This window comes from Lachnellula hyalina (genome assembly GCF_007821495.1).
Source record: "Lachnellula hyalina strain CBS 185.66 chromosome Unknown contig00169, whole genome shotgun sequence".
Classification (NCBI taxonomy): domain Eukaryota; kingdom Fungi; phylum Ascomycota; class Leotiomycetes; order Helotiales; family Lachnaceae; genus Lachnellula; species Lachnellula hyalina.
In genome coordinates, this window is record NW_022157283.1 from 17583 (window position 1) to 38980 (window position 21398).

The 21398-nt window shown below is 47.9% G+C and overlaps 7 protein-coding genes across 7 annotated transcripts; 3 read left to right on the top strand and 4 right to left on the bottom strand.

Moving 5' to 3' along the window:
• Positions 1 to 389: 389 nt before the first annotated feature.
• ypel3 (Protein yippee-like) lies at positions 390 to 789 on the top strand (the record flags this gene model as incomplete). The annotated part of the gene is made up of 2 exons (XM_031152697.1): positions 390 to 488; positions 556 to 789. The coding sequence occupies 2 exons, from the start codon at positions 390 to 392 to the stop codon at positions 787 to 789; spliced, it is 333 nt and encodes a 110-aa protein (XP_031002423.1).
• Positions 790 to 2037: 1248 nt separating this feature from the next.
• Positions 2038 to 3107, bottom strand: scs3 (FIT family protein; the record flags this gene model as incomplete). The annotated part of the gene is made up of 2 exons (XM_031152698.1): positions 2038 to 2139; positions 2187 to 3107. The coding sequence occupies 2 exons, from the start codon at positions 3105 to 3107 to the stop codon at positions 2038 to 2040; spliced, it is 1023 nt and encodes a 340-aa protein (XP_031002429.1).
• A 403-nt stretch (positions 3108 to 3510) lies between these two features.
• Positions 3511 to 4349, top strand: LHYA1_G007773 (uncharacterized protein; the record flags this gene model as incomplete). Its single annotated transcript, XM_031152699.1, has 3 exons — positions 3511 to 4042; positions 4090 to 4171; positions 4211 to 4349. The coding sequence occupies 3 exons, from the start codon at positions 3511 to 3513 to the stop codon at positions 4347 to 4349; spliced, it is 753 nt and encodes a 250-aa protein (XP_031002422.1).
• Positions 4350 to 5982: 1633 nt separating this feature from the next.
• bglF (putative beta-glucosidase F) lies at positions 5983 to 8756 on the bottom strand (the record flags this gene model as incomplete). Its single annotated transcript, XM_031152700.1, is given in 4 exon segments — positions 5983 to 6317; positions 6332 to 7225; positions 7273 to 7801; positions 7848 to 8756. 4 exon segments carry the CDS (start codon positions 8754 to 8756, stop codon positions 5983 to 5985), a joined length of 2667 nt encoding a protein of 888 aa, XP_031002430.1.
• A 2495-nt stretch (positions 8757 to 11251) lies between these two features.
• On the bottom strand, positions 11252 to 12082 carry VPS21 (Vacuolar protein sorting-associated protein; the record flags this gene model as incomplete). The annotated part of the gene is made up of 3 exons (XM_031152701.1): positions 11252 to 11841; positions 11895 to 11958; positions 12008 to 12082. The coding sequence occupies 3 exons, from the start codon at positions 12080 to 12082 to the stop codon at positions 11252 to 11254; spliced, it is 729 nt and encodes a 242-aa protein (XP_031002427.1).
• A 353-nt stretch (positions 12083 to 12435) lies between these two features.
• Positions 12436 to 14426, top strand: kri1 (the record flags this gene model as incomplete). Its single annotated transcript, XM_031152702.1, has 2 exons — positions 12436 to 12664; positions 12712 to 14426. The coding sequence occupies 2 exons, from the start codon at positions 12436 to 12438 to the stop codon at positions 14424 to 14426; spliced, it is 1944 nt and encodes a 647-aa protein (XP_031002426.1).
• Positions 14427 to 19878: 5452 nt separating this feature from the next.
• GTT1_2 (Glutathione S-transferase) lies at positions 19879 to 20849 on the bottom strand (the record flags this gene model as incomplete). The annotated part of the gene is made up of 3 exons (XM_031152703.1): positions 19879 to 20219; positions 20348 to 20736; positions 20791 to 20849. Coding segments are annotated over 3 exons (789 nt in total), but the record flags the coding sequence as incomplete, so codon positions are not given.
• Between the last annotated feature and the right edge of the window lie 549 nt (positions 20850 to 21398).

Here is a 21398-nt window from a genome sequence, read left to right on the forward strand (position 1 = left end):
CCTGTGACCTCACTTCCTGGCTTTCAGCTCATCAGGTCCCAGCAATAAAAGGCAGAGAACAAAGCAAAGCAGCCGAATTCACATCTCCCATGACCACGAAATAACCACAATCACACACACATATTGACCCACGGTACTTGTACCTCAACTCAGCACTAAAGAAAGCCAAGTTCCGCAACCCCCGCCTCTACTCACCCCCAGCCTCACCGTCCAACGAACATCATACTACCTATCCAAGACCGACTCCAACACGCTGCCTCCCCGGTCTCGAACCAAGCGGAATCAGACCAAATTTCATCCAAATCTTTCAATCAAATACGTGAAGCAAGACCGCGGAGAATAAGGGTAGGACTTGTGTGCGCAAGAGGCGCACCTCCAACGCACCAACCATGGGTCTCTCCTACAACGTCTACCTAAACAGCCACAAGATCTACGGCTGCAAGAACTGCAAAGCCCATCTAGCTAACCACGAAGACATCATCTCCCGAGTTCGTCCTTCCCCTTCCCCTTCCCCTTCCCTCCATTTTCTCACTAACGCTTCCTCCCCCCGCCTAGAACTTCCGCGGCCAGCACGGCAAAGCCTACCTCTTCAACAGCGTCGTAAACGTAACATCCGGCGATGCCTCCGAGCGCCACATGACGACCGGCCGCCATATCGTGCGGGATATTACGTGCAGGCAGTGCAACGAGACGGTGGGGTGGAAGTACGACAAGGCGTTTGAGGCCAGCGAGAAGTACAAGGAGGGCAAGTATATACTCGAGGCAGAGTTGCTTTGCAATGTCACTTGAGGGCCTGAGCCTAGGCCTGGCACCTCTGCCATATATGATGAAGATGGATAGGATGGGATGCAAAGGAATATCGGTATGTGAGTGAGTGAGAGATATGGGATGCGTCAGGGAGCATTTTCGCCGGTGTTTGGGTTTTTGGATTTGGATATAGGTACTATTTATGGGTAGGGCTATGGCGCGGGATGGAATACAGAATGGATGGATTGAGGCGTTTATCTTACATTGGCCTGGTCTTCGGTTGCGTTGCATACTGCCAACTATGGTTAAAGGTCCTCTTAGACTGCATACAAATCAAATTATGGAATCTCAAATCTTAAATTCACTGCGCGGTCTAGAATCTGACCAGAGTAGTCTGTGTAGGTGTCAGGAGCGAGCCATGGATAATAGTAATGCGTCTGCGGAGCGCCTACCTCAACCTAGTCAGGGGGTAAGCTACACATACAGGAATACGGTATCAACAAATATACGTACGTAGTAGGACACGAAGGGGAATCTCACTATTGCACAACAGGAAGATAAAGAAGGATTTTCCCCTCTTGGCCTATACCATATAAGACACTCGAGCTCCTAACAAATCATGGCAACTGTAGATGTCAAAACATACAGGTCTCATGGTGGCCGGTTGCCGTAAACGCAAGCCCTTAAACTCCCCAAGTCATGTATCTAACACTATCATCTATCTATCTTTGCATTACCCAGACACGAGTATGGAACGCTCTGTTCGGTTCGCTACTTCGTCTAAACGTCGATGACAGCAATTGGCAACGAACGTGAAGTGAATTTAACAGCAACTCCCGACATCCGATGAAATCTAGTTACTGCCATCACTTGACAAAGACACATGTAGAGCAAGCAGCCTGACTGAGATAGAGACAGATTAGTTACAGCGCATGAACCGCAAATAAGAATGGCGTCGCTTGCTTGCCTCACTGCCAGACAATATGTTCCTCCTGCTGGTCTGAACTTATTCTATCGATCATGCTCTCTGTTATGAGAAACAGTTTTGTATTTATAGGTTCGATTACGTGCGTATCTTCATAACTTCACTTCTGGCCTATCTCACTTGAGAAGGGTAAGAAAAAGTATAGGATTTATAAAACCTACCAACAAAAAGCAAACGAATAGGACAAGAACACTCGAGAAGATTCCTAGCTATGGTTTTCCGGAGTTTTGATAAGGTATCTGAGCAGAGGCGTTTCTCGTATTATTACTATCTTTCATTTATAAACTTTACATCGTCTCGAAAACCTATACTCCTGGCATACCGATTATGCCCCTTAGCGCTGGTACGAATCGAGGTAGGGAATAAACCACGAATATACCGCTGAATGCAACCAACAGCCCAGTAAACTAGTAATGTCAGCAAGATGATCAGGTGGAAGGGGATTTAGACTCACCTTTTCGAACCACGTATGGAAATATGCCGCTGTCATCAAAAGCATATAAACACTCAAACCCGCAACACCCAACACAACCTTCGCCCCCAAAGTCCACTGCCCAGCTGTTTCCGCAGTCGAATCACGGGGCGCCTCAACATCGGCACTTTTCACAGCTCCATCAGCCATATAAATCGTCCTCTCACTCGACTTGGCAGACTTCAAGACAACATGCAGCACCTCCTCAAAAAGAAACATACTCCCCAGCACCAACAAGAAAACGTGCCCACTAATATCATGCCCCCCACCCCACTTCCCACCCACAGCCTTACACGCCATCCCCGTAACAAGCTGTCTCGCATCATCCATATCCACGTTTCCTTTCTCCGCTTGATCCACAAGCTCGCATTGTCCGCCTGTGAGCCTGAACCCGCGGTCGATGATCGCGGGGCCGAAGAACCATTGTGTGACGAATATCCACCAGACGGTCACTATCCCATATCTGAAGATTCCGCGCAATCGTCGCGGTGTTATGGCTGGGGAGAGAGATGGGCCGGTTGAGGGGTGCGTAAAGAGGAAGAAGAAGTAGCTGAATGTCACCCATGCCCAGCCCTGCTTTACGAAAAATGTGTTAAAGACATTGCTCTTCTTAGCAAAATATGACGGTGCTGTTGCTGCCTGATGTGATTGTGTAGTTGCGTTGTATGGCGATGCTCTTGTGGAGGGATCAAGGAGGGCGAAGAGGGAGCCGATGCAGAGAATAATTGGGTATACTGAAAGGAGGATTGTCTCAACGGTGGTGGGGAGGTAGGGCGTTCTCCGCGCAGTCATTACGGTTTTCTCGGAGGAGCTGCCGTTGGCTGTTGAGGGGGAAATTGGAGTTGGAGAAGCCATTTTCTGGATTCGCTGAGAACGTCGAGGTGTCGCGGAGTCCGAATCCATTTGTAGGGACTATAACATGAGTGTTGTGATGTTAAAGACTTCGCGAAGGTTCTGCACTGGAATTGCTAGGCAGCAAGGTGGCGCGGAAGACAGATTGTTTATTTGTATTTGTTGAAGAGGCAAAAGGTTTTGATGTGGAATTCAACCAACAGAACTTGGATGCGCCGCCGATGACGTGGTTGGTGAATTTGGACGGATCAGCACCAGCGGCTCCAGCATTCCTTCTCATCCGTACCTGAGGTCCCGGCCCCGGCTACTTCCCCATATTTGAGTTCACTTCCCAACTGCTGGTCAGACAATAATACAATACAATACAATACAATACAATACAATAATAATACAATCTCATTCGCCATCAGAATCTTGTCGCACTCCTCAATCGAATACAAATCCGCCATCCACAATGGTTTCTACCCGCGGGCATCCAAAAGACTTCCCTGAGCCGGATCTCACGCCCTCGAAGTCCAGCCCCTCTCGTCGAGGCCGCAGCAACGGTAAATGGGCGCATACACCTTCCAACATCACCATCGTCTGGCTCCTTATTTCCCTTCCGCTCGTCGCATGGGATACCGGTTATGTGCTCTTACGACCACACTCCATGCCCGGAGGGTTTCTGCACTGGCCACTCTGGGTTCCCTATGAGTTGTACGGCAAGGTGGATTATATATACGGCTGGAAGGCGTTCAACTCCCGCAACGGCTTCACTGGAGCCCAAGGACTCCTGAATGCTATCGAGAGTCTAATGTATGTGTATTACTTGTACATCGTGTACACGTCTGGCAAGCAGGTTGCGGCTCGGGGACGGGGCGCGCCGCAGACGGCTATTGCGGGGTTCTGGGGCGAGCAGAGACGGGTTGAGGGGACAAAGGGCGCGCTGGCTGCGTTGGTTGGGTATAGTGCTGGCCTTATGACTTTCAGCAAGACAGTTCTCTATTGTAAGTTTTGTGGAATATGCGTAGTTGGTCGCAACTGATGTGCTTAGGGCTGAGTGAGTACTATTCTGGCTTCGACAACCTGGGACACAACAGCCTTTCGAATATTGTTTTCCTCTGGATCATTCCAAAGTAAGCTTCTTTTCCTGATTTGCCAACATTGTCTAACAGGTCCTGCAGTGGAGCTTGGCTTGTCGGCTCGGGGTATATTATCTATGTAACCGGCATTGAGATCATGCAAGGTCTTACAATTTCAGCTGGCGGATCTACGACTACTTCAGACGATACATCCCTGGTCAAGTTAGAATAGTGTCTGAAACTTGGGACTCGAAACTTCGTCAGAAGGCAGAGATAGGAGGGAATGTGGTGATGCTCGGATTTATTCCGCCGAGTTTCTTATTCGCCCATACCCTACCGGATTTCTCATATCCCTCAAGCATTACATTTGAGGACTGCGACAACGGTGGCAGACTGCTCCTTTCACGGTATTCCTCTGTTTGTACTTGTATGTTGATGAGGCACGCTCTTTATGATGGAAACGTATATATGGAAATGCATTAACTGGATAAGGGAAGGGGGGGGGGGATGACTTTATATGGTACTTTACTTTCACCGTTCTCTCTCTTCACCTCTTTCAATAAAGTTTCCTCCTCTACGAAGATACAATAGCTCGAGAGCCAAGGTTTTTACAACGAAAATCTTTGCCAACGACCGAAATAGTATTTAACCCCATCCAAACCCTAACAGAACAAGCACTCATTTTCTAAACCACACAGAGTTGTTTTCTAACTGCAATCACATCTTTTAATTTCTCCGTCCTTTTACACTACACTCACATTATGGTCTCGGAAACAGAGATTGGCGACCAATGAAACTGGTGGAAGGCTATGCTTGCCTTACGAAACACTGCTGTTGTCAAGTGCGCTGCGCTTTCATTTTCGTTCATTCATTCAGGGATACCGTGGCATACTGCATAGCCCGGGCTATTACTAGTCAAATCATCAAGCCATTATCGATCCAAGTACGGAACGCTCGCCTGCTCTTCGAGTGCAGTAGGCTCTCATGATGAGTTTCTTCTGCGATATAGTGGGCGTGCGCACACTAAGATGTCGCATGCAAGATGTTTTGATAGTATGAAGCAGGAGACATCAGGGGCAGAGCTTTGGAGTATGGAATCCTATGCCCATAAATGGCTACCGTCTCCGGACTTGCCGTCAAAGTTATTAGTCGTTCGTTCACTTGAATCATGCGATGATATCCTTAGTTAAAAAATAATACAGTAACTTCCAACACATAACATATGTCGCTCTCTCCGATCCGCGCCGCTAATTCCACTCCCACTGTCTCCCAGCCAACATTTTCTCGTCCTGATCCTCACATGGCATCATATGTTTAAGAACATTCTACGCTTACACTCGGAAACTGCCTTGCCAATAGCTTATTACTTATATAGGTAATCAGCGAAGCGAAGAGAAGACATGGTTACTTACTTCTACCACGTGTCAAGACAGACTTTCTCTTCTCTTCTCCGGAGAAAGGAAGAGAACGCGCAATTATGGAGTATGCATTCTAACACTAGGTCGGATACATATCCTTTGATAGTATTAATCTGGGGATACTGTAGCTTCAGAGCGGGTTCTACTATGATACAGTATCACTTCCCCCTAAGGCCAGCGGACTGATTTTCGTTTTGTTTTTACTTCTGATCACTGGTAAAGCTGCTAATCGACATGCTAATCGACAGATTTAAGGAAATTTGTTACGTGTAAAGTTAACGTCTATTAAGTTAGAAAACCCCATTTGGTTGTGTAAGCGCAGAACGTGCTAAACGACCCTAACGATTCCGATACTTTAGAACTTCAGAAGAAAAAACACATACTTTATAGACCTTCCATCTTACTCGTTTCATTTTACTAATAATAATGGGCTCATTGAGTACTATTTCAAACAACAGGAGGCGTCCTCCCAGAACTACAAGCCCCGCTCAAACTCTCACACGCAAGCGTCAAATTTGCACTGCTATTCCCGACCCAAAAGACAAACGGCTCACTCTCACTAACAGGAACAACCCAGTTCTGCAATACGGTATCCCACACACTCAGATCCCTCCTTTTCACACTAAGCGTCAACGTCTCGCTCCCATTCGGCGCGAGCGTATCCGTCTTCTCGAAATCGCGGAGTTGAATAATAGGCGTGTCGTATGGAGAGTCCGATGGGTGTTGGAGGAACAACATGACTGTGTCTTTTCCTGCTACGGAACCGGTGTTGGTCACGGTGACTGTGAGGTTGTACATGATGTCCCAGAGAGCGGGATTGCCGCCTTGGTCGCGCCGGATGGCGGGTCGGGTTGTGGGGTTGTTTGGTAACCGGTTGGGTAGGTGAAGGGGGTTGAGGAGGAGATGGAGGCTGGATCGTCGAGGTAGGGGTATAGGTAACGCCAGATTTTGTTGAAGCCTGTGGGCCACGCGACTTCGGATGCTGGTGGAATGGCAGTGGAATAGACAGGCGTTGAGCCCTTGGCTGCTCGTGCGGGTGGGAGGGATGAGAGTGGGGTGACGGATGTGAGGGCTATGCTTGATTTGGAAAAGGTGGTGTAAGAGAGACCGTGGCCGAATGCGTACCGGGGCGAGGTCTTGTTCTTGTTCAGATAACGGTAGTCGATGTAGAGACCCTCCGAGAAAGTATCCTGGACTTGGGTGACTTCGAAACCCACGATGCCTACCGAGGATGGATAGTCGGATTCAGCTACAGGAATTGAGTAGGGGAGGTGTCCACTTGGGGAGTAGTCGCCAAAGAGGATGTCAGTTAAGGAGTCACCAGCTTCTTGACCTGGAAGATGAGCAAAGACGACCGATTTGACGGATGGAAGATCAATCCATGGCTCGACCACAATCGGGCCGACAGTATGAACAACTACAATCACAGTAGCGTATTTGGCTGCTGCTGCTTGGACAAGAGCATCTCCATTATGCCATGAGACAAGACCACTGCCATCACGGTCTCCGTGGTTATTTTCAACTGTGTACTGATTCTCTCCAGAATCACTGTTGATGAAGACTATGGCAATGTCTCCAGTGGCAGCCGTAAGCCCAGATGGAAAAGTATCGCTGGAGTAATAAGTTACGTTTGCGGCCTTTCTTTTGAGAGCATCAATTGGTGCGTCCAAGTAGGGGTAGTTTGCGGTTCCTTCCTTAAGTCAGCATATGTTGAGTACAAGCCCATTACAAACTCACCACTTCCCCAACCCATACCGAGAATACCAGTGTCACAGGAACGCTGATTGCAGGCGTTGATGCCGTCTGGGTTGTTCTGGGCATCTGATCCAAAAACTTTCAGACTAGCGCTGGTGGTAAGCGGCAGCGTTGCATTATCATTCTTCAGCAGAGTAATTCCCTCTCGCGATACGTTTCTAGCAACATTTGCATGGTCGGCCTGAACATTGACATATTGATTGGTGACGCAGGTTGGTGATAAGAGGGCAGCTGGGTAGCAAGGCCCTGTGGGATCTGCGGTATTCGACGAAAAATTGGGTAATGGGTAGTCTTGATCCTGGCCGAGTTGGTACCACGTAGCTACTATACGAGTAACCATGTCGTTGAGACGCTCAAGGGGTACTGTGCCATTCAGCACGCTTGTGGAGAGGTCATAGGACCAATATGCAAGTCCAAGTAGTGGAATGGATCCATCACCAGGCATTGACATATCTAGACCCGCCAAAGCGGAAGAAACACCCCCGATCTGTGCAAGCCAGTCGGTCATCACCTGAAAAGGTCAGCATATTAGTCGATTAGCGAGTGAGATTTCATACCAGTCCCTGGAATCCAAATTCATCCTTGAGTATCCCATTGATCATCTTGCTATTCTGAGAACTTGCACTTCCGTTTACATCATTATAACTCGTCATAACAGCTCCCACCCCAGCTTTGATGGCGTCCATGAATGGCCAAGCGTAAAGTTCATGAAGGGTTCGATCATCTATATTGCTGCTGATGGCCTTCATTAATCCATGAGGAGGGATATCCATTCGATACATCTCCTGCTCATTTCCAATAAAATGCTTCACTGTAGCTATCACACCATTGGCTTGCATTCCCTTAATAGTACCGGATCCTCCAAAACCTTGAAGAACGGGATCAGCACCGAAGCCTTCCCAATTCCTTCCTCCTCGTGGCTTGCGTCCGATAGGTCCAATAGTCGGTCCAAGTTGGATATTGACTCCTTTTCCACGTGCCTCTTGTCCCAATGCGTAGCCTCTCGCATACATGAGAGCCTTGTTGAACGTAGCTCCAGTTGTGATGCCAGCTGGAAAGGCCGTATTGTTGTCTGTTGTAGCAACTCCGAGGGCAGAATCTTGCAAGCAGAGATTAGGGATGCCAAAACGCAGAGCCGATCCAGTATTTCCCGAACATGGGCCCATCAATAAACCAGTGCCAGATGTCAGATTGACCTTTTCGGCCAGAGTCATGTTGGCGACAACTTCTGCCGCCTTGGCGTAGGAGTCTGTCCAACTGGCAATCCAACCACCTTTGGGTGTGGGGTAATAAGGAGGGGCAGTATAGCCAGCAGGGACATCGTCGCGCTTTTCGAGGGTTGCGTTCCCATATTGTTGTATCTGCTGAATACCAAATACGTCTGAAGCAAAGTCCGGGAGTTGCCGTATGGCCAAAGCGGCAAAAACGAAGGTGACAATCACCCAGCAAGAATTAAAGATTAACATTTTAGGAAGGAGCGAGTGAATGAATGTGATTATTAGGGTGGTACAGCGATTCGGCCTTTGACTACTCCAGCTCTGATGAAGCTGTAAGTAAGACACTGCCTGCTGAAGAAGGCGAAGAAAGCTTTGGTGACTACCGCTGCATTGTTCTAGAAGGTGGTCCAGAGAAGGAAACTGCGACTCTTATAAACGCAGACGGCGACTTGACCGAACACATGCCTGATAGAAACGAGATGAGGACGCCCATCTGGGTGCAGAAGTAAAATTGCTTCCCCTAGCGCACAGATATTGTTAGCGAAATCCTACTTCGAAGTATGATGTTATTGCGTCGATCATCGCTAGATGACTGGATGCCGCGGAGAGAGTTTCTGTTTTCAGACGTTGGGTTGCAACCGAGATCTCGGAGCATGGTATTTCTCCAGCTTGAGATCCCGATGGCCATGCACACAGCCTTGCAGGGAGTGCCGAGGTACAAACCGTGATAGAATGGTACCTATGATCGATGCAGATATACGAAGTAGGACAGGACAGACACCAGCCAGAAGAGTCTTGAAGATAAAAGTACCGGTCGTCTGACAAGTTTCGCAGCTGAGCTCGACCCCTGGAGCTACAGTGCAGTAGCGAACGGGAGGAATTGGCCCCTTTTGGCCTGTCCTGTACCTCCGTACATTAACCTAGAGATGAGCCACACCATACTACTCGCCTCTTTTTTAAGTCTGACAGCCCCACCTAAGGTATACTCCGCGCCACTTAGAGCTTGGATCTCTTAATCACCGGCTTCTAAAAAGTATAAACTCGCTTTAAGATGGGTTTATTCGGTGGGTTTCAGGATCTATACTAGGGTGAAGAGCCAGTCATAAGTATAGGATTCTAGCAATTTACGCTAAGTAGTGGATTTATAAAGGGGCTGTCAGACTTAAAAAAAAAGGCGAGTATTATTCCGCCTGTTTTTCCATCCACGGAGAGGCGAAACTCCGTATCAGTGAGTATTAAATTTCCTAATCCTCAAGCAGTCGGAAGTCCGTAATACTACCAAATGTACGAAGTAGCTTTTTCAGATGCAACCGAGATGATGGACTATACCGCAAAGGTCATATTCTCTTACGCGAGAAACCTAAGAGCTTTGCCCGTAGTTAACAAGTATGGTAACTCGTGCTCTATAGGGCAAACTACAGGTATAGAATTCTACAAAATCCATTCAACTTGTCAGTATACTGTCCATTTCAATCAACTCATATAATATATACAGCAGTTTTCCCATCTCAAGACCTATGTATAATCGTTATCCCCACATCTCCCCTGCATCCCCATACTTCATACATCCAGTCTCTTATTCTGCATCATCAATCTCATTTCCCTCGGCATCGTACTCAAAAGCATCATCATAGCTTCTCTTCTCGATCTCGTTTCCCTCAGCATCATATTCGAAAGCCGTATCAAAATCTCTCTTCTCGACCTCATTCCCATCCGCATCATACTCAAACGCCGAATCGTAGTCCCTCTTCTCAACCTCATTGCCGGCCGCATCATATTCGAACGAGTTGTCGTAATCTCTCTTCTCAATCTCACTCCCATCTGCATCGTACTCAAAAGCAGTAGCATAATCCCTCTTGTCGACCTCATTTCCATCCGCATCGTACTGGAACGCCGTGTCATAGTTGCGGGTAGTAAGAGGAGCTGCCTGGATTGCAAGCGCAGCGCAGAAAGCAAGAATGAGGGAAACGCTTGAAGAGCGCATTGCTGATTATTTTCGAACGGATAATGAAATATGTTTTTGGTTGAAGTAAAGAAAACAGACCAGCTGAGTGTTTATGGAAAGTTAAAATTTGAAGTGAATGAAAAAAGCGTTTCCCGCCGTGAAAGCTATTATATAGTAGACGCTCAAAGCAAGCTCGCAAGACTAGCAAGTTCTCTATAGAACAGCAACCCCGGAATATCGATTACCGAGGAACTCGAAACGGGCTGGAAAGATCCTTTGGAACATGTTTTGTGGGAGGACGGAAAGGCACTCGGCGGCAGATTGGCAGATTTTCGCAGGGCATGAAAAGCGTAATCCGTTTCTTTGACACTGCCTGCTGTCAGTGCTTGAAAATCTGGAACAGGCTGAAAGGGGTCTGGTATGAACATTTAAAAAGAAATGCCGAAACAATGTGAGGACTTGTAGTGAGCCTCATGAAACACCTTCGTTGCGAGGTCGAAGCGCCGAGCTACGATAGTCTCAAAATCCAAAACAACCTATCTTCTCTGCTGGCTTTAAGAGAGCCCGTTGAAGTTGGAATAGTGTTTTGAACTGATTTGTCACAAATAAATCTAGACATTACTGAATTTAGTAGTCGGGAATGGCATCTCTCAAAACGCAATACTAATGTATCGTATCAACATAAGAGCCCCGCAGAGTCTACCTATGTTCATGTCCCAAACGTACATCCGGCTGCATACCCCCAGGTCCATGAAAATAAAAAGGGAAAGCTGACTCCATGAATACAACACACCAACAATTAACAAGCACAACCCTCCTTTGAAGCGCTATCTCTGGGTCCAGTCAAGTTCACTCTCGACTGATCCTCCGTCCTGTTTGCACTTGACTGTGTAGCACCCGGTCCTCTAGCCCCCTTCAATGAAGTCTCTGGAATCGCATTTGCAATCGCAGTGAACACCTCCGTAACATTCGTTCCATTCTTGGCACTCGTCTCGAAGAACAGCAGTCCCTCTTCCTCCGCATACGTCTTCGCCTCAGCAGTCGACACTTTCCTTGCATCCCCATCATCGTTCTCTCCCTCAGCAGCATCGGTCTCTGAATCCTCGCCTAAAGCATTGCCAGACCCGGAGCTCTCATTCGTCAAATCAAGCTTGTTGCCCACCAGGGCGATGACAATTCCTGGCGAGGCCTGCCTTTGCAGTTCCGCTACCCAGTGCTTCGCTTTGATGAGAGATGTAGGCTTTGTGAGATCGTAGACGACGAGCGCGGACTGTGCATTTCGGTAGTACATGGGTGCGAGTGATGCGAAACGTTCTTGTCCTGCGGTATCCCATATCTCGAATTTGATTGTCCGGGTAGGTAGATTACATTTTTGTGTGAGGAATGCGGCTGTAGATGGATGTTAGCCGTACATACGACGAAGTGGTATCATCAAGACATACCTCCAATAGTTGGTTCTTTGTTTTCTTGAAAGTCGTTGTTGACGAACCGCAATACTAGAGATGACTATCTATCGTCAGTCCATCGTTCTGAATGTAGAAACAGATGTGTATACCTTTCCAACAGCTGCTTCACCCAACAAAACCAGCTTCACGCTGCTACTTGGCTTGGGTGCTGTTGCCTCAGCCATCGTATCGTCGTTCTGGAGGTCGGATTTAAAATCAAAAGAGGTTGATAGAAATGATTTCTGAATAGGCGTAGGTGAGAGCTTGCAAAAGTATCTAGGACAGATTCGAGTTGGTCGCTTACGTTTGCGACGAGATTGTAAGTGAGCTGGATGGCAGCTGCTCGGTTTATTCTTGAGGCTTTTGATGGTAGATGGTGGTTGGAGCGTCATCCTGCTTCCGGGTCACGATTATGTAAGTAAGCATAGTCGGAAATACATATTTCCTAGCGCCGGAACATTCTTACTTCCAACGCCGATATTTTCAAAAATATTTCTTGTCAATTCCAGCAAATTTCAAACAAGAAATTCCAACTACAATGGCGAAAAGAAAGGCAGATTCCCTTACGCAAGGGCGATCCGAGAATAGTGCCAAAAAAATCAAGCAAGAAGAAGGGCCCAAGAAAGCAAACTTACTGGACGACAGTGATTCTGCTAGCAGCGATGAATCTATGGGAGGGGTTAAGTTGGAAGAACCAGGATTCAAAATCAACAAGGAGTATGCAAAGCGATTTGAGCACAACTCCAAGCGGGAGGAATTACAAAGACGTCAGTTAAATATTCAATCATTGTTGTCACCTATTGACATTGTCTAGTGGAGGAGAAATACAACAAACCTGTGAAACCCATCAAAGGCCAGTATGGAGACAAGTACGATGAAGACTCCGAATCTTCCGACGACGAGGATGAAGATGACGAGGGCTTTCTGGCCACAGAGGAGCTGGATGCAGAAATTTCGGCAACCCTTGAAGCTTTGAAGTCAAAAGATCCCCGAGTATATGATGAGAAGGTCACTTTTTACAAGCCGATTAAGGAGGGCGCAGAAGAAGGTGCTACACCAGCGAAGAAAGAAAAGCCCATGTACCTGAGCGATTACCACAGAGAGAAGCTACTGAAGGGGGACATCGGTGCTGAGGACGAAGACGAAGAGGCCCCGCGGACATTTGTACAAGAGCAAGAGGATCTCAAGCGAAAGGTTGTCAAAGAGATGCATGCCGCAGCAGAGGATGATCCCGATTCTGGCGATGACGAAGATGGAGGATTTCTCATTCCAAAGTCGAAACCTCAACCAACGACCCAAGGAATGCATCCCTCAAGAGCTGCTAAAGTTAAGGTTAATTTGGATGTCGAAAGTGCCGATAAGGACCCTGAGACTTTCCTTTCCAACTTTATGGCAGCACGAGCCTGGGTACCTGGTGAAAGCTCACGACATCTACCATTCGAATCGGACGACGAGGAGGAAGATGAGAGGGCGGAAAAGTTTGAGAGTGCTTACAACCTCCGGTTCGAGGATCCGAAAGGCAGCAATGAGATGCTGAAATCATATGCCAGAGATATCATTCAGGCAAAGTCGGTCCGGCGAGAGGAGCCAAATAGTAGGAAGAAGCAGCGAGACACCCTGAGGGAGAAACGTGAGGCCGAAAAAGCGGAGCGAGATCAGGATAGGACTCGACTGAGGCAATTGAAGATCGGGGAGATGGAAGAGAAGCTCCAGAAGATCAAAAAGGCAGCCGGTATCAAGGGCAAGACTCTCAAGGACGAAGAATGGACAAAGTTCTTGGATGAGAACTGGGATGATGATTCGTGGGAAGCGGAGATGAACAAGCGATTTGGAGAGGACTATTACGCCGAAGCTGAGGCAGGGTCAGACGACGATAGCGAGGCCGAGAGCAAAAAAAAGAAGAACCCTAAGAAGCCAAAGTGGGACGACGATATCGATATCAAGGATCTCATTCCCGACTTTGTGGACGATGACGGTAAAGAGAAGCCCGCATTTACTCTCTCTGACTCGGAGGATCAAGAGGAAGAAGACGAAGATGGCGAAACACCCAGGAATGGCAAAACTAGCAAGGATCGGATGCAAGAAAAGCAGGCCAAGAAGAAGGCAGCTCGTCTGGAACGCAAGAGAATCGAAGAGATTGTTGATGGCCATCTAGACATTGACCTCCCTCTCAAGTCTAAGGGACCCACTGCTTTCCGGTACCGCGAGACATCACCCATCTCCTTTGGCCTAACCGCACGAGACATCCTCATGGCGCCTGATTCACAACTCAATTCATTCGCTGGCTTGAAGAAAATGGCTGCATTCCGAGACCCTGAGAAGAAGAGGAAAGACAAGAAGAATCTAGGCAAGAAAGCTAGACTTCGGCAATGGAGAAAGGAGACATTTGGCAACGAGGATGGGCCGGAGGTTGTTATTGGTGCTAATGCTGGAGAAAGTTCATTGGCTGCCGAGGATATGAACATTATCGAGGGCAAGAAAAAGAAGAAGAGGTCGCGCAAGACCAAGGGACCTAAGGTTGATGCTTAGTCTTGGCCTGGAGCTGTCAAGTAGTTTTCGAATATTAATGTCTGAAAATATACCCATACTTTCCCCTGCAAATACTTGAGTCTTCTCTACACTATGCACGATTTGTCAGCGGCTGATGGGAGTTTTGAAAATGTTTCTGCCAAGTGGCTTTCTTTCTCCCAGGGTTAATGTTTATTCCTCATCTGGCACATGCCATTGGTCACCCACCCTAAATCCTTGGGGGAACGGGTCAGTTGGATCGAGTACAACTTGCTTGAAGCTAGTAATCCACGCACTCCCCTTAATAGTTGGAAGAACCGCATCGTATCCCCCGATCTTACATGTACCTCGAATATGGGCAAAGAACTCTGTACCCGTGATACTTTCATGGCGCAGAATCTCATTCTCCTTCAAAAGACCCTTCGCATGCAGGACTGCCAATCGAGCACTTGTTCCTGTCCCACACGGACTGCGGTCCAGTCGACCTGGAGAGATAACCACTGTATTCACCGCAGTCTTACCATCCTGCCAGTCCTCCAAAGGAGCCGTGAACGCAACAGCGCTAACTCCTCCAAGCTCCGGATTCTCTGGATGGACCGGGTTAATCCGAGCTTGTAAAGCGCGTTTAACCCTCTCTCCCACTTCAACCAGCTTCGCCCCATTTCGACTCTCGATTTTCAGACCAACAGCTGAAACATCAATCAGAGCAAACCACATTGCTCCCCACGCAATATCCACCAGTACTTTTCCCAAACCCGGCACATCAACCTCCAGATCCAAGGCAAATACAAAAGACGGCACATTATCCAAAGAAACACTCTTACACTTCCCAGCCTCGCACTCAGCAGTAACCCTCACCAACCCCGCCGCCGTATCCAGCGCGATCCTCGACACCGGCTCCACCATGGGCACCATACCCGTTTCCAGCAGCACCGTAGTCGTACAAATGGTATTTGACCCTGACATCGGCGCCCACTCATCACTTTCCATAATTAAGAATCCGACATCTGCTCGAGGATCACATGCGGGTAGGATGAGGTTTGTGTTCATGGATGAACGACCTCGAGGCTCGTTGAGGAGGAGCTGGCGAAGGCCGTCTTTTTCTTTCCAGAAATGCATCATTTTGTCGTACATTGTTTTCCCTGGGACGTCGAGGACGCCGCCGGTGATTACATCGCCGACTTCGCCGGCCGCATGGGCTCCTACTATTGTGATGGTACGGCAGAAGCGCATGGTAGGATATTGTGCAAGAGGATGAGAGTTTGGTAGGCTAAAATGTGAAAGAGTGAGTTGATGATCGAGTAAGTTAACTTAGGGAGCCGTGAGTTTTCGAGAACGAGGCGCCTTTATATACGTAAGTAAGTTCAATTGGCTAGTAATGAGCAATAAGAGTCTTACTGCAGCCACAATGATCACCAGGCCAGGTACTGGTTGGTAAAAGCCGCTAATATATCGAAAGTGGGAGGCGCCCTTCCGAAGACAACTTTATCGCAAACTAAACCACAGAACCCTTCATCGAAACACTTCATCGGAAACTTCATCAGGAAAGCTTACTATATGTTTATTTGTTTTTTTGCATATAAGGATCAGCACTTTACTGACTATCGGCCCATTTGAAATGGCGTTAGATGCAGCATAGTCAGGCCTGATTTTAGAACATAAGGATATCTCAAAGTCTCTATACGAACTAAAGCTTTCTTTTCTAGGACCAATAAGCGAGCCCCTGAACGATAGAGGCGGGTAGGTTTGGTTCAATGAGCACCTTTATTGATATGTCGGCGCTTAAACTTTGTTCCCAAAATCTGCAATTTATATTCCGTTCGAAGTCTAGTCATTGACTCAAATTGTTTTTTGAAAAGGCTTGCTCCACGTGCCGCTTGGTTTCTATCGAAATTGCCAGCCCACGCCGGGCTGGCACATGCTTTCCAAGAAATTCACCGCGATGGGACCGGCTCAAGTGACCGCTACCTGATACCAGATTCTGCCATGACTAAGGGTACCTTAGTCAGAAGCAGAAGTTCTGCTGCTCGCTTCATGTTGCAGTTGTCCACGACAAACCTTCTTGCAAAAGTTCAATTGCCTGGTCGTTTGAATGCTCTCGACCAATACGGCACACAATCTTGACGAAATGGCTACTCTCCGAGCGTTTACCAGCAACACTGTCAGTATGCCAAAGCACGGTCGGTCCTCTCCGGCTACGAATCCTCCTGCCCCTTCGATCTAGCCAAACAAGAGGATTTGCATCAATAGCACCGCTCCTACTGCTCCTACTACTTCGCAAGATGCCCATGCCCACGAAGTGGCAATCAAGCAGTGTATCTTCAAGGCCACCAGTGTACGAACTAAGAAATTGATTGCCTCTTGCGAAGAGTACTATGGACGGAAGGCGTGGGCTAGTGTTGCTACGACTCTGCTTACCACAAAGACCCGCGTAGTAAAGCTCGATTCCATTATTGCGGAGAACGAAGGCCGCCATTCATTCTACCAGCAGTTCAAGGAGGAAGAGGATGTCAAAGTGCGTTGTGCTGAAGAAGTGTTCAAGCTTTTCCCCGAGCAGCCGAAGGAGTAGATAATGGCCATTGTCAAGAACGAATTCAGTGCCGAAGACCTCACCAAATTGAAGGCAGGATCCAGACATGTAGAGTTCCTGAATAGTCTTACCAAAAGCTATTTCTCCCCCAAGCAACAGTAGACCTTCCAATCCGGCATCCCAAGGTGTCTTGCACGGTATGTTCGGCGACAACCCCCAGCAATGGTCTAAATGCTTCCTCATCTATGTCGGCATCGTCAGCGCCATGTTCAGCCAACAACATCCTACAATCGCGGCTGCCATGTTGTCATTCGACAATCATATCCTGGACCTCGCAGCTACACACGATTGGTTTAAAGTCATGTTTTTCGCTATTTACTTCCACAAGAAGCAAAAAGAAGCAGAAAATTTCTTCGATTTCGAAGGTTGGAAGATCTCTTTGGAAGAGCTGGCAGAATTTTGCCTGGGCTAGGAAAGTGTTTCTGGGAGTTTCAAGAACTACGAATTAAAATTTTGCTACATAGATTTCGGGTCTACTGTGCTATGAAGCGGAGATGGGATGTATGTACACTTACACGATTCTTCTCTCTTCGAAGAGAGAAAGCGAAAAGAACACTTCAATGAACAATACAAAAATAGCCAATTACATCAAATCTCCAAATACCGTATATATGTCTTCCAAGTTTCCGGTATAAGTCTAGCAAAGCAGCTCCATGCCGATATCTATTCAAGTTTTGGATTTCCCAAAAGTGACAGAACGAGCTTGCTCACTAGAGCAAGTACATTTTAACTATCGCCAGTGATGAATCATCTCTTTGATACTGCACTTTTACTTTTATGCTCCATATGTTTTCGTGTGAGATTTTGCTTCTTTCCCGAGAACCGGAACGGCAGACCGGCCATTGGACCCCGCAGATCCCACCCCACGCAACACGACGGCGCGCAGAAGTTTTGATATTAGGAAGAACCATGTGAGGTTAACAAGAGTTTAACAAAAGCGAAATCAGTAGATTCGTATACTAACGGGACTAGCCATAGCCAACACTGGGTAACGGAGTCATAAACGTACCTCGTCTCAACCTTTCCAGAGCGGCTTCTTTTCAACCCCCCGCAGAGGGTTGGTTGCCAATCATCATGACTCTCACCATCCTCTCCGACGAGACAATCCAATCCCTCCTCTGCAGCCTCAACCGCGCAGAAATCCTCAAAATCACAGAGAACCTCGCGCGCGCCCTCTCAGAATACTCCGCCAATGCCTCTACCGCCGGCTATGCCTCCCGCTACCAGCCCCAGCGCACAGGAATCACGAGCCCAGCTGGGCAACTAACGCTCTTCATGCCCTTCACCTCCTGCACTACCGTTGGCACAAAAATAATCGGCCTGCCCCTCGCCACACCAGCATCAACATCAACATCAACATCAGGATCAACATCCAAACCCCCGTCTCCGGCTCCGGCTCCAAAAGGTGTCGTGACGCTGCTTGATGCCAGCGGAAACGCGACGGGACTGTTAAACGCAGCAGAACTGACTGCGTTCAGAACGAGTCTCGCGTCCATGATCCTATTCAAAGACCGCCGGCGCACGGGGAAGATCGTCGTATTCGGCGCGGGCAAACAGGCGCTGTGGCATATCCGGCTAGCGCTTTTGCTGAGGGGGGAGGAGATCGAGATGGTTACTATTGTGAATCGATCAACAAGTAGAGCTGAGGAAATGCTGAAGACGCTTGAGGGAGATGGGCATGATCAGGCGGGTTCGAAGGTGGGGGCGAAGGTGCGGTTTGAGGTCCTGGATCCGCTGATTTTCGGGTACGCGCAAAGGGTTGAGGAGAGCTTGAAGGATGCTGATGTTGTGTTTTGCTGTACGCCGTCTGCGCGGCCACTGTTCCCGGCGCGGTTCCTGGTCTCGGAGGAGAAGATGAAGAGGGGGTGTTACGTGACGGCTATCGGATCACATAGTGCGGAGATGACGGAACTGGATCCTGTTATTTTCACTACTGTAGTTAACTCAACTGCGGGTTTTACGTCTACTTTCCATCCCACCGGGGGCAAAGGGGGTGTTATTGTGGTGGATAGTCGGAAGTCGTGTCTCTTGGAGGCGGGAGAGATTATCCAGGGGAAGATTGGGCCGGAGAGTCTGGTTGATGTTGGAGAGCTTGTGGCGCTGGGGGGGGACGGGAAAGAGGGTGCGAGGGAGTGGTTGGAGAGTGGATTTGTGGTCTATAAATGTGTTGGGATTGCGGTTATGGATGCAGCTGTTGCCGGTGACCTGCTAGATTTAGCGAAGAGTAAAGGGGTTGGAATATCGATCACAGACTTTTAAAAAAGAGCATTTGCTGCAGGGCTTTAGTGGTGATTATAAGGTTAAAGTAATTGCACGCGCATCAGCTCACTTGGATATCATACTCCGTCGGAAACAGGACTAGAGAGTTTGAATGTCTCTCGATTCCCGGGATATGTCATGTATCAATATCTGAAGTGAAAGTGTATTTTTACATAGCTTGCTGCTCCTAGTAATTCGCCTTCGACCTTCCGTTATGATTTATCATTGCCGCCCTTCCCACCAGATTATTTACTCTCAGTAGCTATTCTAGGTAGAAGGAGCAATGAATGGAGACATGCGTTGTCATCATCAACAGCGGGAAAACCAATGCCAGATTATTTGAAGATGATGCCTCGCCCCATATCCACGTCCACATTATATCTACATTTTCTATCACTGGAGTACGAACAGGCCTCTTTCCTATGCGTAATCATAACTATAATATAAATGTTACACTAGCTACCTCTCCTGTATCTGCTCACTGGAAATACAAAGATAAACCAAGCATGCGCGTGCAAATTGTCTAGCGGAGAGGATATATACACATTTCATCTAACCCACACCTCCAATCATAACACATTGAAGAACCTAGCCACCCAACTAGCTAACTAACACATTCTACCTAGGCAAACTAGCCTCAAACTTGCCGTCAATCTCCACAATCTTCTCCACCGCCTTCTCATACCCCTTCTCCTTCTCCAACCTCTCAGTATACGCCCACACGCCCGGGTATTTCTCCTTAGTGAGCGCCGAGCCCTTTGCGGCTATCAAAGGGAAGCTCAGCAGGATATCGGCACCGGTCAGATGTTTACCACAGAGATATTGACCGCTCGAGGTCTTGAGCTGGGACTCGAGGAACGAGAAGTGCGTTATGCAGTTCGGTTCGACGAAGGAAGTCATGATCTTGTCGCCGACGCGGGTTGTGATGGGCTTTATGAAAAAGGGAACGGGTGAGGCTTTGATGTCTATTTGGTTCTCCCATTAAAATCCATTGGTCTAGTTTCACTTCTCAAACCAGATGGATGCAATCAATGCAAGTCCACTTTGATTGATATGGAAGAAATCAATGTGGAAGAGGGAAGGGGAAGCTTACTACTAGCAACCATATACAACATCAAGATAATCATCAAGCTGCCCTCAGCATAATGCATAAAATACCTAAACCGCAGCCATTCCTGCGTCTCGCCCCCAACCTGACCCTCCCTGCCCTCCTCATACCGTTTCGGCAACAGCGTACTCTTACTCCCAACCGCGAAATGATCAAGCAGGTATTCGATAATCAGCGCCGATTCGGCGATGACAATGGGGGGAGAGTTGGGGGGCGTGATGGACAAGACGGGGGATTTGCCGAGGGGGTGGATCTCTTTGAGCTCTGGTGGCGCGAGATGGGTTGTCGGGTCGCGTTTGAAGATCTGCAGTTCGTAGGGGAGGTTGAGTTCTTCCAGGAGCCAGAGGATGCGTTGGGAGCGCGATTGCTCGAGCCTGATTGCTGTGAGTGAGTTTGCGGTGAGAGGGGAGGGAGTTTGGTGGACTTACCAGTAGAGCTTGAATTTCGGCTGCTCTGTTGAAGCTGGTGCGGGGGTTTTTGATGCCATTGTGATGTATTACCAATTGATTGGAATTGGAATTGGAATTAAGATGGATAAGAGAGTTATCAAAATTGTTTTTAGATAACCAATTGAGAAACAATGGATAGGAAGACTTGTTATATATACGAAAGACAAATGCGGCGTGTGTGAAGTGGAGTAATGAAGCTTATCGGCTTCGGAGGAACTGAGATCGCACTTAAGTAGGAGATAAGAAGTAAATGAACCTCGGCCAAATGGTGACATGAGAGGTGACGTACCGACCGAAAACGGCAGTTTTACTCGATTTTCTTTCTTCTCTTCGGATCGGGTCTTACCCGAGCTGCCAAGTCACTCATGTGTTCACAGTGAGGTGGTGATCAACCACTTCCTCCTAGATCATCTGATGCCGAAATTGTACAAGCAGAGGGTTGGAAAAGTGGCTGAAAAAGTGGCTTTCCTTTCTTCTTGCTCAATTTTGATACAGTATGCATTGTTCATTCATTCATCTCCGCTAATAGAACATCACTCGCTACTCTTATTTTGCAGCTGTGACGATTGCTCGTCTCTACTCTATCC